This window comes from Arachis hypogaea, chromosome 7 (assembly GCF_003086295.3).
Source record: "Arachis hypogaea cultivar Tifrunner chromosome 7, arahy.Tifrunner.gnm2.J5K5, whole genome shotgun sequence".
NCBI classification, from domain to species: domain Eukaryota; kingdom Viridiplantae; phylum Streptophyta; class Magnoliopsida; order Fabales; family Fabaceae; genus Arachis; species Arachis hypogaea.
The window spans coordinates 15,479,034-15,498,827 of NC_092042.1; the positions used below are offsets into that span (position 1 = coordinate 15,479,034).

General features: G+C 34.9%; 1 protein-coding gene and 1 non-coding gene across 24 annotated transcripts; both read right to left on the minus strand.

The window, feature by feature from the left end:
* Positions 1 to 384: 384 nt before the first annotated feature.
* LOC112702611 (uncharacterized) lies at positions 385 to 5,399 on the minus strand. Of its 23 annotated transcripts, none has more exons than XR_011863765.1 (12): positions 5,001 to 5,399; positions 4,393 to 4,912; positions 3,762 to 4,319; positions 3,538 to 3,621; positions 2,533 to 2,592; positions 2,164 to 2,229; positions 2,032 to 2,059; positions 1,790 to 1,887; positions 1,560 to 1,675; positions 1,308 to 1,456; positions 1,168 to 1,234; positions 385 to 635 (listed from the first exon to the last, which is right to left on the minus strand). XR_011863765.1 is itself a non-coding variant. In XM_072199208.1 (11 exons), the coding sequence occupies exons 5-10, from the start codon at positions 2,562 to 2,564 to the stop codon at positions 1,353 to 1,355; spliced, it is 444 nt and encodes a 147-aa protein (XP_072055309.1). In that variant the 5' UTR covers positions 2,565 to 2,592; positions 3,538 to 3,621; positions 3,762 to 4,319; positions 4,393 to 4,912; positions 5,001 to 5,399; the 3' UTR covers positions 385 to 635; positions 1,308 to 1,352. The 23 variants fall into 23 exon arrangements, 15 of the variants coding, with proteins under 15 accessions (XP_072055309.1, XP_072055311.1, XP_072055313.1 ...); XR_011863766.1 differs by having other exon boundaries at positions 2,533 to 2,597; XR_011863767.1 differs by lacking the exon at positions 5,001 to 5,399 and having other exon boundaries at positions 3,762 to 3,833; positions 4,142 to 4,319; positions 4,393 to 4,893.
* A 12,901-nt stretch (positions 5,400 to 18,300) lies between these two features.
* LOC112704284 (small nucleolar RNA R71) lies at positions 18,301 to 18,408 on the minus strand. Its single transcript, XR_003154918.1, has one exon. It is a non-coding gene; the product is annotated as a small nucleolar RNA R71 (small nucleolar RNA).
* Between the last annotated feature and the right edge of the window lie 1,386 nt (positions 18,409 to 19,794).

The window sequence follows — 19,794 nt, forward strand, 5'->3', positions numbered from 1 at the left end:
GGCGGCTATAACCGCCGTTTTTACCAGGATGTTGTGGCATCCTTTCTGTTTAAAATGGTGGTTTCTAACCGCCGTTTTTACCATTATAACCGCCATTTTTATCAGGTTATAATGGCATATTTTGTGTTTAAAATGGCATTTTCTAACCGCTGCTTTTACCAGGTTATAATGGCATCATTTTCGTTTAAAATGGCAGTTTTTAACCGCCGTTTTTACCAGCGTATAATGGCATCATTTTCATTAAAAATGGGAGTTTCTATCTGCCGTTTGTACTTAATTATGATGACAATTTTATACTTTTTAAAATAATATTGAAACTACTAATTTAAAGTGATATTTTCGAAACTCACTTAAAAATCTCATAATAACCAAAAGGCATAGCCATAAATCAAACATCATAAGATGATTTTTATTAATTCTTACATGATTCAAAAGTCATAATCCAAGTCATAATTGAAATGTCATAATCCAAAAATAAAGTATCAAAATAACATTTTTCAATAATACGTCTTAACATATAATCCTTAATATACGTCTTAACATATCAAGCAAGGTCATGCTTCCTTGTTGCTTGCTCCAGAAGACCTACTTCCTAACTCTTCTGGTTATGGAATCTCACTCTCCTGATCCAATCCCTACAACAAAAATATAATTATTATGAGCACAAGAAATGCAAGAAAAAAAATCAATTTTGTTCAATCTTAAGCAGCACAAAACTTGCTCTGGAAGTTCTTCTTCCTTTTGTGCTTGTTAAAAAGAACAAAATAGAATCATCAAATAAAATAGTGCTTGCTAAAAATTTTTACTAAAAAGCTTATTGATTCAATGTATGACAGTAATAAGAACACAACACACTACGTAATTTTTCTTATTTTTAGGGAAGTGAGTGATGCAAATATAGTCTCTCTCACAAGAAAGTAGAAGAAATATAATTTCTGCAAGTATATGGAAGCAATTGAATTAAATAAATAAATATATGGCAGCAATTAAAATATATAGTCTCTCTCATTCATTTCTTTTAGACAAATAATTTAGTGCAAGTATATGCTTTAAATAAAATGAAGAAATATGGCAGCAATTGAACGATTCTTTATTGAAACTTTACAAACAACAACCACAAAAGGAAGAAGAAATTGTTGCTAGAATGATTTATACACAATTTTTCACCTTGATGCTATTGCGAAACTGTTCCATTAGCATTACTAAGAAACATGTTAGCAGGATAAGTTGGCAGCTAAAAAAAAGGAAAATAGTTAAATTTTGGCAACTTTTGGCGTTAAATATTTCAATTTTAATAAAGATATTACATTATATTTTTTATTATTGGGCCTCTTCTGTTTTATAGACCTCTCTCAAAAATTTCCAAGCCCACTTTCATAGCCATATTGCATGTGCTTCTTTCGGTTTTGGATAGGATTTGTCTTGTTATTCCCTTGTCCCATACAATCACAGCTACCTAATTATACAATAATACTAAGAAACATGTCAAAATTAATATGCCTTAAGAAAGATAGACACAAGAGAATCCTAATCCATTATTGCCTACTTTTAAATTGTACCTGAGATAAGGCTATAAACAGTATTAGCATGGGAATTCCAATTTCGACCCAGCTCCCAACCTAACACAAATGATTCAGAATCAGAATAGTATGTGTATCCAAGTCGACTGAAAAACCTGAAAGCAAAGGAAAGCACAATAATTATTTGGCGTATTCTCCAATCCAAGTTTCTCTCTTTGACTTCAAAAAGTGTAACATACATTTCAACAAAATAAAAAAAATGAGCATACCTGGAACAAATGGCCCATATTTGACTAAATCCCAAAATTATTTGTATGCATGATGCTACTATTAGTGCACCTTGGACTGCTCTCATTGTGCTAAGAATCTTTACAAACAAATGGAAAAACAATTACTTGGAAGTTTGTCTATCAATCAACTAACTAAGTTCTGGTTCTGTTAAGAACATTAACTATGACAAAGTTGAGAGCAGACAACAAAATAGAATTCTTAAAGAAAAACCTAAACCTACAATTCCGTTGCACCATTTAAGGATATCCCTGCCATGGAAAACCAAAAGAAATGAAAAGAACATGTTAAAACAAGCATGGGAAGAATTTTATTAATTAAACTAGTTGGGCTTCCAGGTTATTTATGCAGTTACTGTTGTGCAATCTTCACATGCTCCATTTGAAACACAAGGTCCTTCACCAGCAGAGCAGCAAGGAAGCTGGATTAATAAAGAAAAACCTTAGTCAGTTAAAGTAAAATAATGGTAAACTTGGAGTATTACATTGAAATCTTATCCTTCATCGACACCTTTTCCTTCTCAATTAAAGCAAAATCTCTAGATTACCAGGAGCTTCTACTGTATTCTAAACAAGATATAAAATAAGATCAGGAACATATCCATGAATATAAGAACTAAATGCATATTTGAAAATCCAGTGTGTTATTTCAATTTTCATGTCTTGCAAGTATGCAATCAAACTTTTTATAGTAAAGAGGTGCAGAAAAATAACATTTCACATACCTCATAGCCCATAAGTATAAGCTGAACTTCATTTCTGGAAAGTCCAATCTCTTAAGCAACCTAAACTAACCAACACATTATCATCAGATTTCATTAAGTGGTTGGTAGCAATATCAATCTCAACCAAAGACGAAATTCACAATTAACTTCAGTTTTGTTCTTATACATAATACTAGTTGCAAAAGCATGAAATACTACCAATGCAAATTTCATAAAAATAGTACTTTTGGCATAACTAGTCTATATACTTTTATATTGTGCATTTTTCCTTCTCAAGTAGTTGTGTATATGCAAATTAATTTTTTCCTATAAAGTAAAAAGAGTCAAGGAAATAAGAGGCTACAACTAGCTAGTTGCGAAACCACCTTCTTTTACATTATTGAAATCTCAAATTGGGGCTACTTGGAAACACTACAATACTCTGCCAAATGAAGGTGATGTTTCAAAGATTTATCTCTTTAAGCAATTCTCATACAATTATACAATACATTATTAAAGGGTTGCTTGTGAGCCTCTTTCCCAAAACCAACCTACAAACAAATTTCCATAAAGAATAAGCAAAACAAAAAGAGTGTGCTAGCTGCGTGCAAAACCTTCTTTTTATATTAAACAGGTGATGCATCATTTTGGTATCTGAAAATGATGGTAAGCTTGACAATGCTATGAACATTGATGCTTTTACTTAAAATTGGACAGATCATTGAATCTAAAATCCGGAAGGACTAATTGAATTATGAATCTTGTTAAACAATCATTCATTGGCTGCAGTTAGGCATGAAAAATTATTGGTAACATATCCCAAAAAGACATAAGTGCAATTCTAACAAAATGTGAAACAAAAATTTAAAAACAAATCCAAGTGACAGCATCAATGATGCATGCTCAATCTAATCCACAAATTTGAGGAGTGTCATATAGAACTCCATTTGGAGATACATGTTTAGAATTTCATGGTGAAGCATATATATATATATATATACACACACACACACACACACACACTACCTGCTGAAGCACTTGTATTGCAATCAACGCATGCTTAACCCCAGGTTCAGTAAGAGCTTTTCAAATTAGCCCCTTTGAAGCACCCTGAGATGGATCAAAGTTCAAATTCTTTAATGAAATAGTGAAGTTTAAATGATCAATTTATTAAAAGTGTCATTCTCTTAATTAAACATTTGAACAATAAGCTATTAATTGTTAGACTAATTTGAGGTTTGAGAACTGACATAATTTTCAAGGCAGAGGTAGTAAGCTTGATAATCCAGCAGGATCCAGAAGCATGGTGGCCACCTTCATATCTTCATACACAAACAAGAAAAGGAAGAAATAAACAAGCCATCAACATTGAAAAGCTAGATCTAATCATTTTGACAAATAGGATAAAGTCTACAAAAATAGTCTTCAATGATAGATTTTAATAATGCAACAGCACATTACAAATGTATTTCTAAACTAATGCAATTACAGTTTACATTCATCAACCTAGTTTAGTTTATTATTCATTTAAGTTATTATTCATCAAGAATCCTAACACTTTAATATTACACATGGCTGAAAACCAAAACGGAAAATACAATCGGTAACATAAATGGAACATAAATGAAACATTTGGAAGAGTGAGGGACGGCGGCAAAGGCACGAAGCAGAGGAATGGAGGAACGGCAGCGGTAGCGGCGGCGGCGGCAGCGCAGCGAGAGCGGCAGAACACAAATTGCGGAGGAACGTCGTCAACAGTGCAAACTGCGGAACTGACTTCTCCACTCGCGATGAATCCTCGCAAAGGCCTAAAAAGAGAGACTCATCACAGAGGAAGCAAAGAAGAGGAAAGGAAGGAAAGAATGAAGGAAGGAAGCTTACCTAGATCGTCGCAGAGGAATTAGGCGCTGACAATTTTGGCGGAGAAGACACAGAGGACGACAAGGAGAGGAAGCTGGAGGAGACGTCACCGGAGGATATCGCCGCTTTAGGAGATGTCGCCGAAGGAGATCACGGAGGAGATGTCACCGAAGAAGATCGTCGGAGAACGCAATAGGATCGGAGATTGTCGCATAGGCCATCCAAGAGCAACAACATCACACGCGTAGGGTTTCAACTAAGTTTCTGAAATTTAGGGACTCTTCTTTTATACCTACGTGCCAACGGCGGTTCAAAACCGCCAGAATTACCAAAACCGCCACAAATCCAAAAATAAATTATGGCAGCAACAAGAAACGCCGGAATATCTAAATATTATGGCGGTTTTGAAGAATCGCCGTATTATAAATGCCATTTTAACCTCCTTTTTTGTAGTGTCTAATAAACTTCTTGATAATATTGCAACCATTAGGTCCATCACAATCCGAATTAACATTTCCTTGGCATGTTCCATGAAGACTTTCTGAAAATTTATACGAATATTAGATCCTCAAAGTCAAACATCATACAAAAATGTAAGAAAAAGTTAAGCTAAGCAAGAAAAACTTTACCTTGAATATGAACCCCTAGATTCTGATCGACTTCTTAGGTTTAGTTTTTTAAAGAGTTAAGTATTTTTTTCGTCTTTAAACTCTGTAATCAAAATTAAAATTGTTTTTGACATTTTTTTATTAAAATCATTTTCAATGTTCAAAAATATTTTAAAATTATTCTTTTTACTCTAAAAAGATAAATTTATCCTTGTAAAAAAATAAATTATAATATTAAAAATTATAAAATAAAAAAATTAAACTCCATCTCACTAAAATCATTAGTTCTCAATAACCCTCCCTCATCAACATCCTCTCATCTCTCTCACCCATGCAGCTGCGTCGTCGCCTCCCAACTAGTGCTGAAGAGTTTTCATCCACAGCTCCCAACTAGTGCTGAAGAGTTTTCATCCACAGCAAGCCGTCGTTTGTCAATTCGCCGGCGATGACGACCACATCCACTACAAAGTGAACTTCATCATTACCTCGCACAACCCCAACCTTTTGCCATCTGTTTCCCTGACCAAGCGAAGGTAACCCATTTCTGTGTCGCGTCCAACCACACCTTCCGTCAGTTCTAAGCGCTTCCCGTAAATCTGTTTTGTTCGTTGTTTTCTTTTTTTAAACCCATTAATTGGAACGAATAATGAATAAATTAATTATTGTGATTGTTATTATTAATAAAAGAAAATTGTTGTTGAATAAATTAATTATTATTGTTGTTTTTTTTGTCTTTTTTTCTATTGTTCCTGTTGGTGGTTTTGATGGATTGTGAGAAAGAGTCTCTGAATTGCATTTGGTGATAAGAGAGTAACAATAGGATGAACTGATGAAGGTAGAAGTGTGGGTGATTGGGTACATATGGTGGTGAGTGAGTGAGGTCCAGTAGTTCACTCGTGAGTGAATGAGGTTGAACGGTGGTGAATGATGACGAAGATAAAAAAATTAAGATAAAATGGAGGTGAAGAACAATAATAGTAGAAATTGGGAACAATGATAATAGTAGGATGTGGTTTAATTTTTTAATTTATTTTTTACAAAGATAAATTTATTCTTTTAGAGTAAAAATAATAATTTTAAAAAATTTTAAATGTTAAAGATGATTTTAATAATAATAAAAAATATTAAAAATGATTTTGATTTTAATCTCAAACCTTAAAAAGAACTATGGTACTCAACTCTTTTTTAAATGATGATTCAGATTCATCAAATAGTTCAATCTCAAATAATGCATTCTCAGAAAATAACAGCAGCTTCAACAGTGTTTTTTGTACTGTGTCCAAGACCAACTTGTTCTATTCCCTTTTCTACATTAATAAATGAATAAGAAGTATAGATATCTCCTTCAAGAAATTTTTTGTTATAGCTTAAATTACTCAAAATCCTATACTGAACATTCAGCATATGCTTCTGATTTCCTAAAATCACCACCCTCTCAAACAAGCTGTAGTCAAGAATTTATTTTTCTTCGTCATCATCACTATAATTCAGAGTTTTCCTGTACGAAACATGGTTATTGAGCAATCACTCTACCCTAGTTGTTGCGAAGGAGGCCACCACAGCTCACTGAGCTCGCAACGTTCTGCTTCCCCCAATAATTCTCCTCTTAGACATCACTCATTATTGAAGAGAAGAGTGCACCCAAATGAAATTGCACACAGCATTAGACCCACACGCGGCACAAAAAATAATATCCTGTTCACATATAAATATATGGAAAAGTTTATGAGCTAGTAATTTTATCAAATTCTGGTCAGCATGTAATTAGTAAAAAAAAAGTGAATTATTAGATGAAATTTCACATTAATTTCCCACCATTAAAAATTTTATTGATAATTATTTAATAGCTATAAATCTCAAAAGTTACTGGCCTAACATTTCTCTAAATATAATATAGACTCATTAATTAATTATATTCAAATGCTAATGGAATTGGAGACAGCAAAACAGCCATAGTCAGGATCAATCACCCATTTTAATAATAATTGGGAAAAATTTTTTGTGTTTAATTGGTTAGACATTAAAATTATTTTACGTTCACATTGTATAAAAATTAATTTATTGTAAAAAAAATTTAAGAACTAACCGAATTTATTATTTTTTATTATATTTTTAATTATTAATTTAATAATTTAATAATATATTTTTAGTCTATATTTTTAATATTATTGATAAAAAATAATAAATTTTGATAACTATTAAGTAGCATTTGATAGAGAAACATAGATTTAGAGACAGAAATTGAAATAAATTTTAATATTCTATTTGGTATAAAATGGGAAACATAAATTGAAATAAGAATAAAGCTTTAATTTAATTTGTACAAAGGGTAAAATTAGAATTAATTAATTGAAATGAGGGTATTTTAGGTATAAATGTTATTAAAGTTTTAGTCTCCGTCCCTAAAAATTTCAGTCCTCTACTGTGTTTCCACTTTTTGGAAGCACTGAAATATGAAAAAAAATTTTAGAGATAGAGACAAATTTTAATACCAATCTCTAAGCCAACAAATATGATACTGAGTCTCAGTCTTCCAGTCTCTGACCTAGTACCTCAAAACAAACGCTACCTTAAGGACTAATTTATTACAGTATTAAATTTTATTTAAGAATTTATCGTTGACCAATAGATTGTGACATATATAAACCGAAATTCGAATTTCTAATATTTTTTTAAATAAACCAATAAACTAACAATGAGACCAATTCAACTTAATTTGTTGTATTATAGTTCTATTTATTCTCAATCAACTTTCTACTCATTGTTTTTTATTCTTTTTTTTTATAGTTTTTAGATAAGGGTGATTGTTTCAAGGTTTAAAACTTATTTCTAGAAATAATAAATTAAAAAATATTATTTTTATATTTGTTTTAAAATAAAAATATTATTTATGGATATCAGTATTCTTGAAAATTTGATCTTTCCATATTTTTATTCTCACCTTATAGGTTGGAAATAAAGATTTTCCTTGATATGTAAAAATGTACTAAAACAAAATGTCTCAAAATAATAATAAGAAATAAATATTTGAAGATATTTTCCCAAGAACTTATATTATAAAAAAAATTAATGCCAAAGACCATTAAAAATTTTAATTAACAAAAAATCAATTATGTTAAAAATACTAAAAAAAGACTAAGTAAATATTATATTAAAGAGAAAGATCACACAATATTTGTAAATAGACAATAATATCTTTATTTTTTTTCAAATTTCTAATTTAAGATAATAGTTTATATTTGTCACCGTCCATCTTCTTCTTTTCTTTTCTAATTTTCGCCACCCCTCATAAAAGAGAAATGTTCATATACAAAAGCATCATTTAAAAAAAATTGATTAATTAAATGCTAAAATATGAGTGCCTTTTTTTTACCAATAATTAAAAAAAAACAAACAAACAAGAAGCTGATGAACCAGCGGAAAAACCGATTGAGTTGATGGAGCAAGTAAAGGGTTTGAAAGGATTAAAATTGAGTGACAAGGAGGTGTATGTTGTTGAGATGGGAGTGAAGGGAATTTGAAACAACAAAATTGGAGGAGGAACCGCCAGAGAATAGGAAAAAAGGTTGAAGAATGGGATAGGCATGGAAAATCCAGGAAGAAACTATGCAAATAAGACAATACAAATGGAAAGAATGAATCCAAAACACAAGTTTTTTTTTTTTTTTTTGAAGTGTAAGAATTAATTATAGAATTGAGTCTAAAATATAATCGATAATAAAAAAACATTTTGAGAATGAAGATAAGCTATAAAATTAAAAGTTAGCCGAATTATGATTTATGAATGATGAATTAGAGGTAATAAATAAAAGTGTATCGATAAAAATTTGAGTATATAGACGGTTAAAAAAATATGTTTATAAAAAATAAATAATAAAATATTTTAAAGATATATTTACTTTTTTATAAAAAAAATTAGTCATTTTTTTAAATAATAAAAATTAATGCTTCTTAAATTTAGTATTAAAATTCTTTTTAATAATTAACTCCTTTTAAGGTTTTTTTGGAGTAATTTTTCCTATTATAAACCCAATAAACTTTTAACTTATCCCTGAAATTAACCGAACAAGTTTATTGAAATACACAGCGATATTATTCTCATGTATAATGTATAATATTCCTCGAAGTTTTATTCATACAAATACAATTTTTAGGATCAATATCTTTTAAAGTGGGAAAATTAATAAAGTGATAAAGTGAGGAAATAATTATAAAATATGAATATTTTGTTAAATTATTGTGTTTATATGTTAGGATATATTTTGAATACGAAACTCATCAACATTTGTTTGATATTTGTGTTTGTATTTAATCGTATTTTAATTAAAAATAAAATTTTTTCGACACATTTAAATATACCTAAATACTATTAGGGATAAGCATTTTTAGTTTTATTTCTTAACATGTATTCTTGAAATGAGTTTAAAAATAATATATATTATTATTTGTTAAAACAAATATTTTAAATATTTTATATAATTAAAAAAAATTATTAAAAAATAAAAAATTTATTTTATATTTTAATATCAATAAAATATCAAAATATTATTATAATTTATCTAAAAAATACTTTATATTTTATATATATATTGTGTCCTCATGTTTTATAAGATTTTAAAATTTGTATATTTACGTGTTTTGTATCGTGTCGTGTTCCATATCCGTACATCATAAAAAATTAATCATTCTTAAATTAAGATAATAGAACATATATTTTATAAAATGACAAAATTAGTAATAATTAACCTTTCATTACTTTATTACTTTATTAATTTTTTCATTTTAAGATCCAAATTTCAGTTTCTAAGCTTGAAACAAAAGAACGATTATTAATAATTTTACTTGTACCAAACCTTTAAGCATTACTACTCAAGAATAAGAGTAACAAAATGTAACATCTAAACATTAACTGAGACAAAAGTTAAGACCTATCCTCATAATATTAAAGCATATTAACATATATATAAGAAGGAATTTCTACAATATTTTATAGTTCTATGAGCTACTTTTTAGTTTTATGGGGAAGGCAAAAATAAAAAAATGGAAGCAAGACAAAAGAAATATAAGAAAATGGAGCCAAACCTGCTCTTATGACGGTTGTTGGGATCACCGGTGGCATAGCCTTTGAAGTAGAAATAACCAGCAATTATATAAAGCACTCCAAGAACACCACAAATTGAAGGGTGCTTGAGCCCTCCCAAAATCATTAGCATGAAGAATACTGCCATTGTTTCTAAAGAGTTTTGGTGCCCTCTCTGCATTCATCCAAAATAAATAAATAAATAACACAACGCTTAAAAAGTTTATTTGGATATCATTAAATTATTAAAAAAAATAAATATTATTTTGATCCCTATAATTTAAAATAAAAATCACAATCATTTCTCACATTTTTTTATTTAAAATCATCCCTAACAATACAATTGTTTTTAAAGTTATTCTTTTGTTAAAAGAAATAATTTTTGGATATATTATCCTTTATAAAAATTAATAATTATCATTTGTTTAAGAAAAATATATTAATACTTATTAATACACTATAAATAAAGAGTTAATCTTGTAAAAATGCTGCAAATTACATAATCTTCTCATATATGCATGCGTCTATAGAAATTTATAGAATTTAAAAAATTTTAATATACTGGTCGACTACCACAAAAAGTTATTTGCCATTTGGATTTTTTTTCTTTTATAAATAAGACATTTTAAGAGAATAAGACTATGAATTCTTGCTCTTTTTGTGGAATCTTTACATCCTCAATACATATATATTCGTTAGTAGAACAGAATTTTTTTTTTCTTTTAATAAAAAGCAAAGTATAATAAAGGGTTTGACTAACATATACTTGCAAAGTCACATGTAAAATTATTAAAGAACTTTTTATAAAAATACAAAAAATTCGAATTCTTAATACATTTATTATGTATTTATTAAAAATAAAATATTTATAATAATTTAATATATAGCCTAAAAATATACATTAGCAGCTAAAGCACTTAATAATTGAAGTGCGAAAATAATTAAATCGATATTATGTAACTAACAAAATTTATTACTTTTAGTCAATATTAGACTAATCCTTTATATTCTAAATACTAAATTCTAAATCCTAAATATAAAATTCTAACTCTTAATAATATAAAATAAATTATTGATTAATATTAATAAAACATATTTATTATATTAATAAAAAATATTATCCTCCTAACATTTCTCGGGTAATTATTAGTTAATTATTGCAATTATTACCTGAATGCAGTTAAAGAGTTTGGCATATTTGTTTTGGGATTCAGAAGCATAAAGAGTGGGATAAGGAACCTTGTACCTCTTGCGAACAATGGCCACTTGTGCAGCCATGTACAAGTTCAGGAGACAGTATATTACAAGAACAATCGCCACAAACCCGTACTCTTTTGGGACCAACTCAATTATCGTCGCCATTTTTCTGTTGATTAGTAGTAGTAGTGGTTCTTCTTCTAAGTTTTAACAAGAAATCACATGAACAGAGTCATGCAGTGCTTTGGAATGATTTTGCTTTCAATATCAGATCGATGTTGAGATTAATATATAGACCAATTCAATTCAATATTAAAAATTAGTGTATTACCCTGATTATTATTAGTATTATTCGGATTTTGATTTTGGCTTAGCAAAAGTGGTTTAGACGGACTACTTTAAATAGGTCCATAAGTAATTTTTTTGAGTAATTACCTGTTCGGTATCTCGGGTACTAGACGGTTCGGAGTGGTCCTCGGATGAACAGGTGGGGCGTAGCCTGGAATCGGGTTGCGAGGGTGAAGTAGGGAGGCCGACGTTTCGAGCTCTCGATGTGGAGGGGGTGTCACTTGCAAAGACACTCCGACGCCTAAGTCAGTCGAGTGTGCAGGCGAAAAAGGGGTACGGTAAAGTGGTGTATGACGTACCTTGGGGGAGGGGTAGGACCCTCTCCATATATACTATGTCAGAAGTGGGTCCCACAAGGGCAGAACCCACCTTCCTCAAAGCTTCCTTATACAACTGTGGAGGCCAGCTGTCCCGAATGCGTGTTCGGGTCGGCAAATGAACGCCTCACACCCGACCGTTCGGGTCAGGTGGTTAGTGGGTCGGGTCGGCCCATGTTCCCTTTGGGCCAGGCCGTAACAGTGCCCCCAACACGCCAGCAATAGTCGCGTGGGCTGTTGGTGGCGTGTTATCTCTTCTCTCACGCGTTGTCACCAGGTCGGCCGTCCGTGGAGGGGACGTGCCTCTTGCGCATGTATCTGTTCGTTGCTGGGACGATCATTTGTCGCCTCGTTCCTCGCGCAGGACATTAAATATTCATTCCCCAATTTTTTCGCGCTTCTTTGAGTAGCAGTTTTAAAACCGTTTTGCATTTGTTCCCATATCTTCACTTCAACTATCTCCATCTTCTTCTTTTCCCAAAATTTCCAGAGTGTTGTTCTTGCCTTCTTGTGCATTCTCTTTTCTTCCTTCTTCTTCAAATCTTCAAAACCAATCCAGGTAAGCAGTTGTTTCTTTATTTTCTGCTTTGTGTTTGTTTTGCCTTTGCCATTATTTCCTGTTACATGCATGCTATTTGCTTGATCTTGTATGCTGGATAGCCTTTAGTGTCAAGTAGGTGTGTTAGGGGGGTTACCATTCCAGGGTAGGCTTTTGTTAGGATTTAGCTTTAGCCATGCCTAATTTTAGTTGCAGAATAGGTTAAGTGTAGTTTCGGGGTTTTTTCGAGTTCCCGACCTCATAGACTGATTGAGTGGTACCCCCACTGTAGGTATGCTTCGCGTCGTCTCCCGAGCTTCTACCTCCGCCGCGGGTTATGACCCGTACGCTTGGGTGGTTTCCGACTTGAGGGACTCTCCGAACCAGATGGGTGAGGAGGAGCTTACTGAGTTCCGTTAGGCCGAGTACCTGTGCGGGGGTACTGACGAGGAGGCCAACTACGACGTTTTTGTCCCTGCCCCTCATGAGCGGTTGTACGAGCTCAACTTCCATGCCCCCCAGGTTGCCGACTGGAATTGGTTTTACAGAGCCATGTTCACCCAAGTGGGGGTCCGCATCCCCTTCTCTGCTTTCCAAATGAGGCTCCTCGGTCGGATTTTCGTGGGGCCGTCGCAGCTGCATCCAAACAGTTGGGCCTCAATCCGCTGTTTCGAGATGGTATGTGAATACTTAGAGCTACCGGTGTCCATCGACGTTTTCCTTTACTTCTTTAATCTCACGAACCCTTCCAAGGAGGGGAAGGCGATGAAGGGGTTCATGTCCTTCCGGTCTGCCCAGGGGCGGAGGATCTTTGGCTTGTTCGAGGACTCTTATCATGGGTTTAAGGATAAGTATTTCAAGGTGCGTCCGATCAAGGGTCGTCACCCTTTTTGGTTGTCGTTGAAGGGAGAGCGCCTCATCCCGACATATTGGAGTTTCGGGGCGGGATCCAATGCTTTTATTAAGGTAACTTACAAGGGGACGTCGGCTGTGGACTAAAAAATTGCCGACGTGCTGTGGGCCATTTTTGGGAGAAACCATGTGAACCCCCACCTCCTTATGGGTAGCCGGGAGGCCGCTAGGAATTATATTTGTGAGTCACTTTTGTCGTGTCATTTTTTGCATGGTTGCTTCTTTGGTTTGTTATGCTAATTACTGACTAACTTGTTCATTTCTGTTGTAGTGGGAATGTCTGCTGAAGTGACCGGCCTTGAAAGCTTGTTCAAAACTTTCTTAGCGGAAAGTGATAGGGAGAAGGCCGACGAGCAATCGGTAGTTCCTCCCGGGGACGAGGGGGATCAAGCGGCGCCCTTACCTCGCGACGTCGTCATGTCGGACAAACTTGTCGATGCGGCACGCGTTTCCCCTATTCTCGAGGAGGTGGCTGGCATCGGGCACTCGTCTTTCGTTCAACAGGCCGAGGATGACGACTTAAGGGTCATTCCTACCCCTAAGAGGCAAAGGTCGCATTCCAGCTACGAAGGGACCCTTACCGTGATGGAGAGGAACTTCGATGTCGGGTCGTTCATAGACTCCCAATTGCTTCCTGGCACGGAGGAACACTTTCACAGTACCAACTGGTGCACGAAAATTACACTCACACTATGTAATCCCGCATAACTAACCAGCAAGTGCACTGGGTCGTCCAAGTAATACCTTACGTGAGTAAGGGTCGATCCCACGAAGATTGTTGGTATGAAGCAAGCTGTGGTTATCTTATTAATCTTAGTCGGGATACCAATATGGTTCTTTAATTTCAATTGTAAAAAGTGAAAGTGTATGAAATGAGTAATTGTTACGCAGTAATGGAGAATGTGTTGGAGCTTGATGAGCGGATAATTTGTATGTTTTTTGGCATTGTTTTTAGTATGTTTTTGGTATGATCTAGTTAGTTTTTAGTATATTTTTATTAGTTTTTAGTTAAAATTCACTTTTCTGGACTTTACTATGAGTTTGTGTGTTTTTCTGTGATTTCAGGTATTTTCTGGCTGAAATTGAGGGACCTGAGCAAAAATCTGATTCAGAGACCAAAAAGGACTGCAGATGCTGTTGGATTCTGACCTCCCTGCACTCAAAGTGGATTTTCTGGAGCTACAGAAGCCCAATTGGCGCGCTCTCAACGGCGTTGGAAAGTAGACATCCTGGGCTTTCCAGAAATATATGATAGTCCATACTTTGCCCAAGATTTGATGGCCCAAACCGGCATTCAAAGTCACCCTCAGAAATCCCAGCGTTAAACGCTGGAACTGGCACCCAAATGGGAGTTAAACGCCCAAACTGGCACTAAAGCTGGCGTTTAACTCCAAGAAGAGTCTCTGCACGAAAAATGCTTCATTGCTCAGCCCAAGCACACACCAAGTGGGCCCGGAAGAGGATTTTTATGTCATTTACTCATTTCTGTACACCTTAGGCTACTAGTTTTCTATAAGTAGGACCTTTGACTATTGTATTAAAAATCTTTTGATCACTTTAGATCTCTAGATCATCTTTGGACATTTTAGTTCTTAGATCATTGGGAGGCTGGCCATTCGGCCATGCCTAGACCTTATGCTTATGTATTTTCAACGGTGGAGTTTCTACACACCATAGATTAAGGTGTGGAGCTCTGCTGTACCTCGAGTATTAATGCAATTACTATTGTTCTTCCATTCAATTCCGCTTGTTCTTGTTCTAAGATATCACTTGTTCTTCAACTTGATGAATGTGATGATCCGTGACACTCATCATCATTCTCACCCATGAACAAGGTGACTGACAACCACTCTTGTTCTACAAGCGATCAAGGCTCTAGTGAATATCTCTTGGATTCCTGATTGCACGATGCATGGTTGATCGCCTGACAACCGAGTGCTCGTCTGACAAACGAGCCAACCATTCCGTGAGATCAGAGTCTTCGTGGTATAGGCGAGAACTGATGGCGGCATTCAAGAGAATCCGGAAGGTCTAACCTTGTCTGTGGTATTCTGAGTAGGATTCAATGACTGAATGACTGTGACGTGCTTCAAACTCCTGAGGGCGGGGCGTTAGTGACAGACGCAAAAGAATCACTGGATTCTATTCCGGCCTGATTGAGAACCGACAGATGAATTCCGCTATGCTGTGACAGAGCATATGCAATCGCTTTCACTGAGAGGATGGGAGGTAGCCACTGACAACGGTGAAACCCTTGCTTAAGCTTGCCATGGAAGGGAGTAAGAAGGATTGGATGAAGACAGTAGGAAAGCAGAGAGACGGAAGGGAAGGCATCTTCATGCGCTTATCTGAAGTTCCTACCAATGAATTACATAAGTATCTCTATCTTTACATTTGTGTTATTTTCGTTCATCACCATTATCATTTGAGTTTGCCTAACTAAGATTTACAAGATGACCATAGCTTGCTTCAATACTAACAATCTCCGTGGGATCGACCCTTACTCGCGTAAGGTTTATTACTTGGACGACCCAGTGCACTTGCTGGTTAGTTGTGCGAAGTTGTGTAATGCCATGGTATTGAGCTACCAAGTTTTTGGGGTTCATGACCGGGGATTATGAGAGTTGTGAAAAAGTATTGTTCACAATTTCGCGCCACCAAGTTTTTGGCGCCGTTGCCGGGGATTGTTCAAGTTTTGAGCAAGCTTGTGGTAACATCAGTGCCAAGATCCGGCAACAACACCAAGTTTTTGGCGCCGTTGCCGGGGATTGTTCAAGTTTTGAGCAAGCTTGTGGTAACATCAGTGCCAAGATCCGGCAACAACACCAAGTTTTTGGCGCCGTTGCCGGGGATTGTTCTAGTTTGGACAACTGACGGTTCATCTTGTTGCTTAGATTAGGTATTTATTTTTTTCGAAATTCTTGAAGATGAATTCTAGAGTTTCATGATGATTTGCTGAAGTCTGGCTGGCTGAGAAGCCATGTCTAATTTCATTGGACCGAGGTTTCAACTTATCACCACAAGAGCTTGTTGATTTCTTATCAATCTTGCTTTTGGAGCAATGATCTGCTAAGGCTTGGCTGGCCTTTGGCCATGTCTAGTGTTTTGGACTGAAGCTTTCTTTGAAAGCTTGGCTGGCTGTGAAGCCATGTCTAATTCCTGGACCGGAGTCTTAGACTAGCATTGCACTGATTCCTGGAATTCTCATTAAGAATTTTGATACCTTTTTCCACTTAATTTTCGAAAAACACAAAAAAAAATTCAGAAAAATCATAAAATCCAAAAATATTTCTTGTTTGAGTCTAGTGTCTCATCTTAAGTTTGGTGTCAATTGCATGCATTCATTCATGTATCTTGGTTATCTTCAAGATGTTCTTGATGATTTACTTGCTCTAATCTTTGAATTCAATTGACTTGAGTATTTTGTGTGTCTCATATGCATTTTCCTTTTGTTAGTGTCAGTAGTATACAAACTGCTAAGTTTGGTGTCTTGCATGCATTGTTATTTGATTCTTGTTGCATTTTGATTTTTCCTTTTTATTAAAAAAATCCAAAAATATTTTTAATTTGTGTCTTCTCAAGTCAATAATACAGAGAATTGAAGATTCAGAACATACAGCAGAGGAATTGCACAGAAAAAGCTGGGCGTTCAAAACGCCCAGTGAAGAAGGACAGACTGGCATTTAAACGCCAGCCAGGGTACCTGGTTGGGCGTTTAACGCCCAAAAGGGTAGCATTTTGGGCGTTAAACGCCAGAATGGATACCATTCTGGGCGTTTAACGCCAGGATGGCTAGAAGGGAAGATTTTGTTTTTCAAATCAATTTTTTTCTAAGTTTTCAAAATCTTTTCAAAATCAAATCTTTTTCAAATCAATTTTCCAATCAAATCTTTTTCAAAATCAATTTCTTTCCATTTTTTTTTATACTTACTATCAATTAATGATTTGATTCAACATTTCAAGTATGTTACCTTTTCTGTTGAGAAAGGTTTAATGTTTGAATCATATCTTTTCTTGTTAGTCAAGTTTTTAATTTTCAAATCAAATCTTTTTAAAATGTTTTTCAATTCATATCTTCTCAATCACATTTTTTTAAATCAATCATATTTTCTTAACCACATCTTTTTCAAAATAGTTTTCAATCAAATCTTTTTGATTTCTGATTTCAAAATCTTTTTTCAAAAATCACTTGATTTCTTTTCCATTTTCATTTTCGAAAATTAAGTAATGTTTTTCAAAAATGTTTTCAAAATTTTTCACTTAATTTTCGAAAATTACTTCCCTCCTTCTCACATCCTTCTATTTATGGACTAATACTATCCGTTAATGCAAAATTCGAACTCCATCTCCTTTGTTAAGTTCGAATTTTCCACTTCTGTCTTCTACTCCTCTTTTTCTCTGACACCTAAAGGAATCTCTATACTGTGACATAGAGGATTCCACATTTTCTTGTTCCCTTCTCTTTCTTATGAGCAGGAGCAAAGACAAAGGCATTCTTGTTGAGGCTGATCCTGAACCTAAAAGGACCTTGAAGAGAAAGCTCAGAGAAGCCAAAGCACAAGGAAGGTGCTGGGTGACTTTACTGCACCTACTCCCGACTTTTATGGGAGAAGCATCTCTATCCCTGCCATTGGAGCAAACAACTTTGAGCTTAAGCCTCAATTAGTTTCTCTAATGCAACAGCATTGCAAGTTCCATGGACTTCCATTGGAAGATCCTCATCAGTTTTTAGCTGAATTCTTGCAAATCTGTGACACTGTTAAGACTAATGGGGTTGACCCTGAGGTCTACAGACTTATGCTATTCCCTTTTGCTGTAAGAGACAAAGCTAGAACATGGTTGGACTCTCAACCTAAAGAAAGCCTGGACTCTTGGGAAAAGCTAGTCAATGCCTTCTTGGCAAAGTTCTTTCCACCTCAAAAATTGAGTAAGCTTAGAGTGGAAGTCCAAACCTTCAGACAGAAGGAAGGAGAATCCCTCTATGAAGCTTGGGAAAGATACAAACAATTGATCAGAAAGTGTCCCACTGATATGCTTTCTGAATGGAGCATCATAGGTATTTTCTATGATGGTCTCTCTGAACTGTCCAAGATGTCTTTGGATAGCTCTTCTGGAGGATCTCTTCATCTGAAGAAGACGCCTACTGAGGCTCAAGAACTGATTGAAATGGTTGCAAATAACCAATTCATGTACACTTCTGAAAGAAATCCTGTGAACAATGGGACTAGTCAGAAGAAAGGAGTTCTTGAGATTGACACTCTGAATGCCATATTGGCTCAGAATAAAATATTGACCCAACAAGTCAATATGATCTCTCAAAGTCTGTCTGGAATGCAAAATGCACCAAGCAGTACTAAGGAAGCTTCATCTGAGGAAGAAGCTTATGATCCTGAGAACCCTTCAATGGAAGAAGTGAATTACATGGGAGAACCCTATGGAAACACCTATGATCCTTCATGGAGGAATCATCCAAATTTTTCATGGAAGGATCAACAGAGACCTCAACAAGGTTTCAACAATAATAATGGTGGAAGAAACAGGTTTAGCAATAGCAAGCCTTTTCCATCATCTTCTCAGCAACAGACAGAGAGCTCTAAGCAGAATACCTCTGACTTAGCAACCATGGTCTCTGATCTAATCAAAACCACTCAAAGTTTCATGACTGAAACAAGGTCTTCCATCAGAAATTTGGAAGGACAAGTGGGTCAGCTGAGCAAGAGAATTACTGAACTCCCTCCTAGTACTCTCCCAAGCAATACAGAAGAAAATCCAAAAGGAGAGTGCAAGGCCATCAACATGGCCGAATTTTGGGAGGAAGAAGAGGCAGTGAACGCCACTGAGGAAGACCTCACTGGACGTCCACTGGCCTCCAATGAGTTCCCCAATGAGGAACCATGGGAATCTGAGGCTCAAACTGAGACCATAGAGATTCCATTGGACTTACTTCTGCCATTCATGAGCTCTGATGAGTATTCTTCCTCTGAAGAGGATGAGTATGTCACTGAAGAGCAAGTTGCTAAATACCTTGGAGCAATCATGAAGCTGAATGACAAGTTATTTGGAAATGAGACTTGGGAGGATGAACCCCCTTTGCTCACCAAGGAACTGGATGACTTGTCTAGGCAGAAACTGCCTCAAAAGAGGCAGGATCCTGGGAAGTTTTCTATACCTTATACCATAGGCACCATGACCTTCAAGAAGGCCTTGTGTGACTTAGGATCAAGTGTAAACCTCATGCCCCTCTCTGTAATGGAGAAGTTAGGGATCCTTGAGGTGCAAGCTGCAAAAATCTCACTAGAGATGGCAGACAACTCAAGAAAACAAGCCTATGGACTTGTAGAGGATGTTCTGGTCAAAGTTGAAAACCATTACATCCCTACTGATTTCATAGTCCTAGAGACTGGGAAGTGCATGGATGAATCC

Bases quoted from the DNA above. Each gene is read 5' to 3' on its own strand.
- LOC112702611 (XM_072199208.1), bottom strand. From the start codon at position 2,564: ATGAAGTTCAGCTTATACTTATGGGCTATGAG. The intron at 2,230-2,532 runs GTATGTGAAATG...TTATTAATCCAG, and splicing joins TTATACTTATGGGCTATGAG to CTTCCTTGCTGCTCTGCTGG. The intron at 1,888-2,031 runs GTAGGTTTAGGT...TTGTTTGTAAAG, and splicing joins TTAAATGGTGCAACGGAATT to ATTCTTAGCACAATGAGAGC.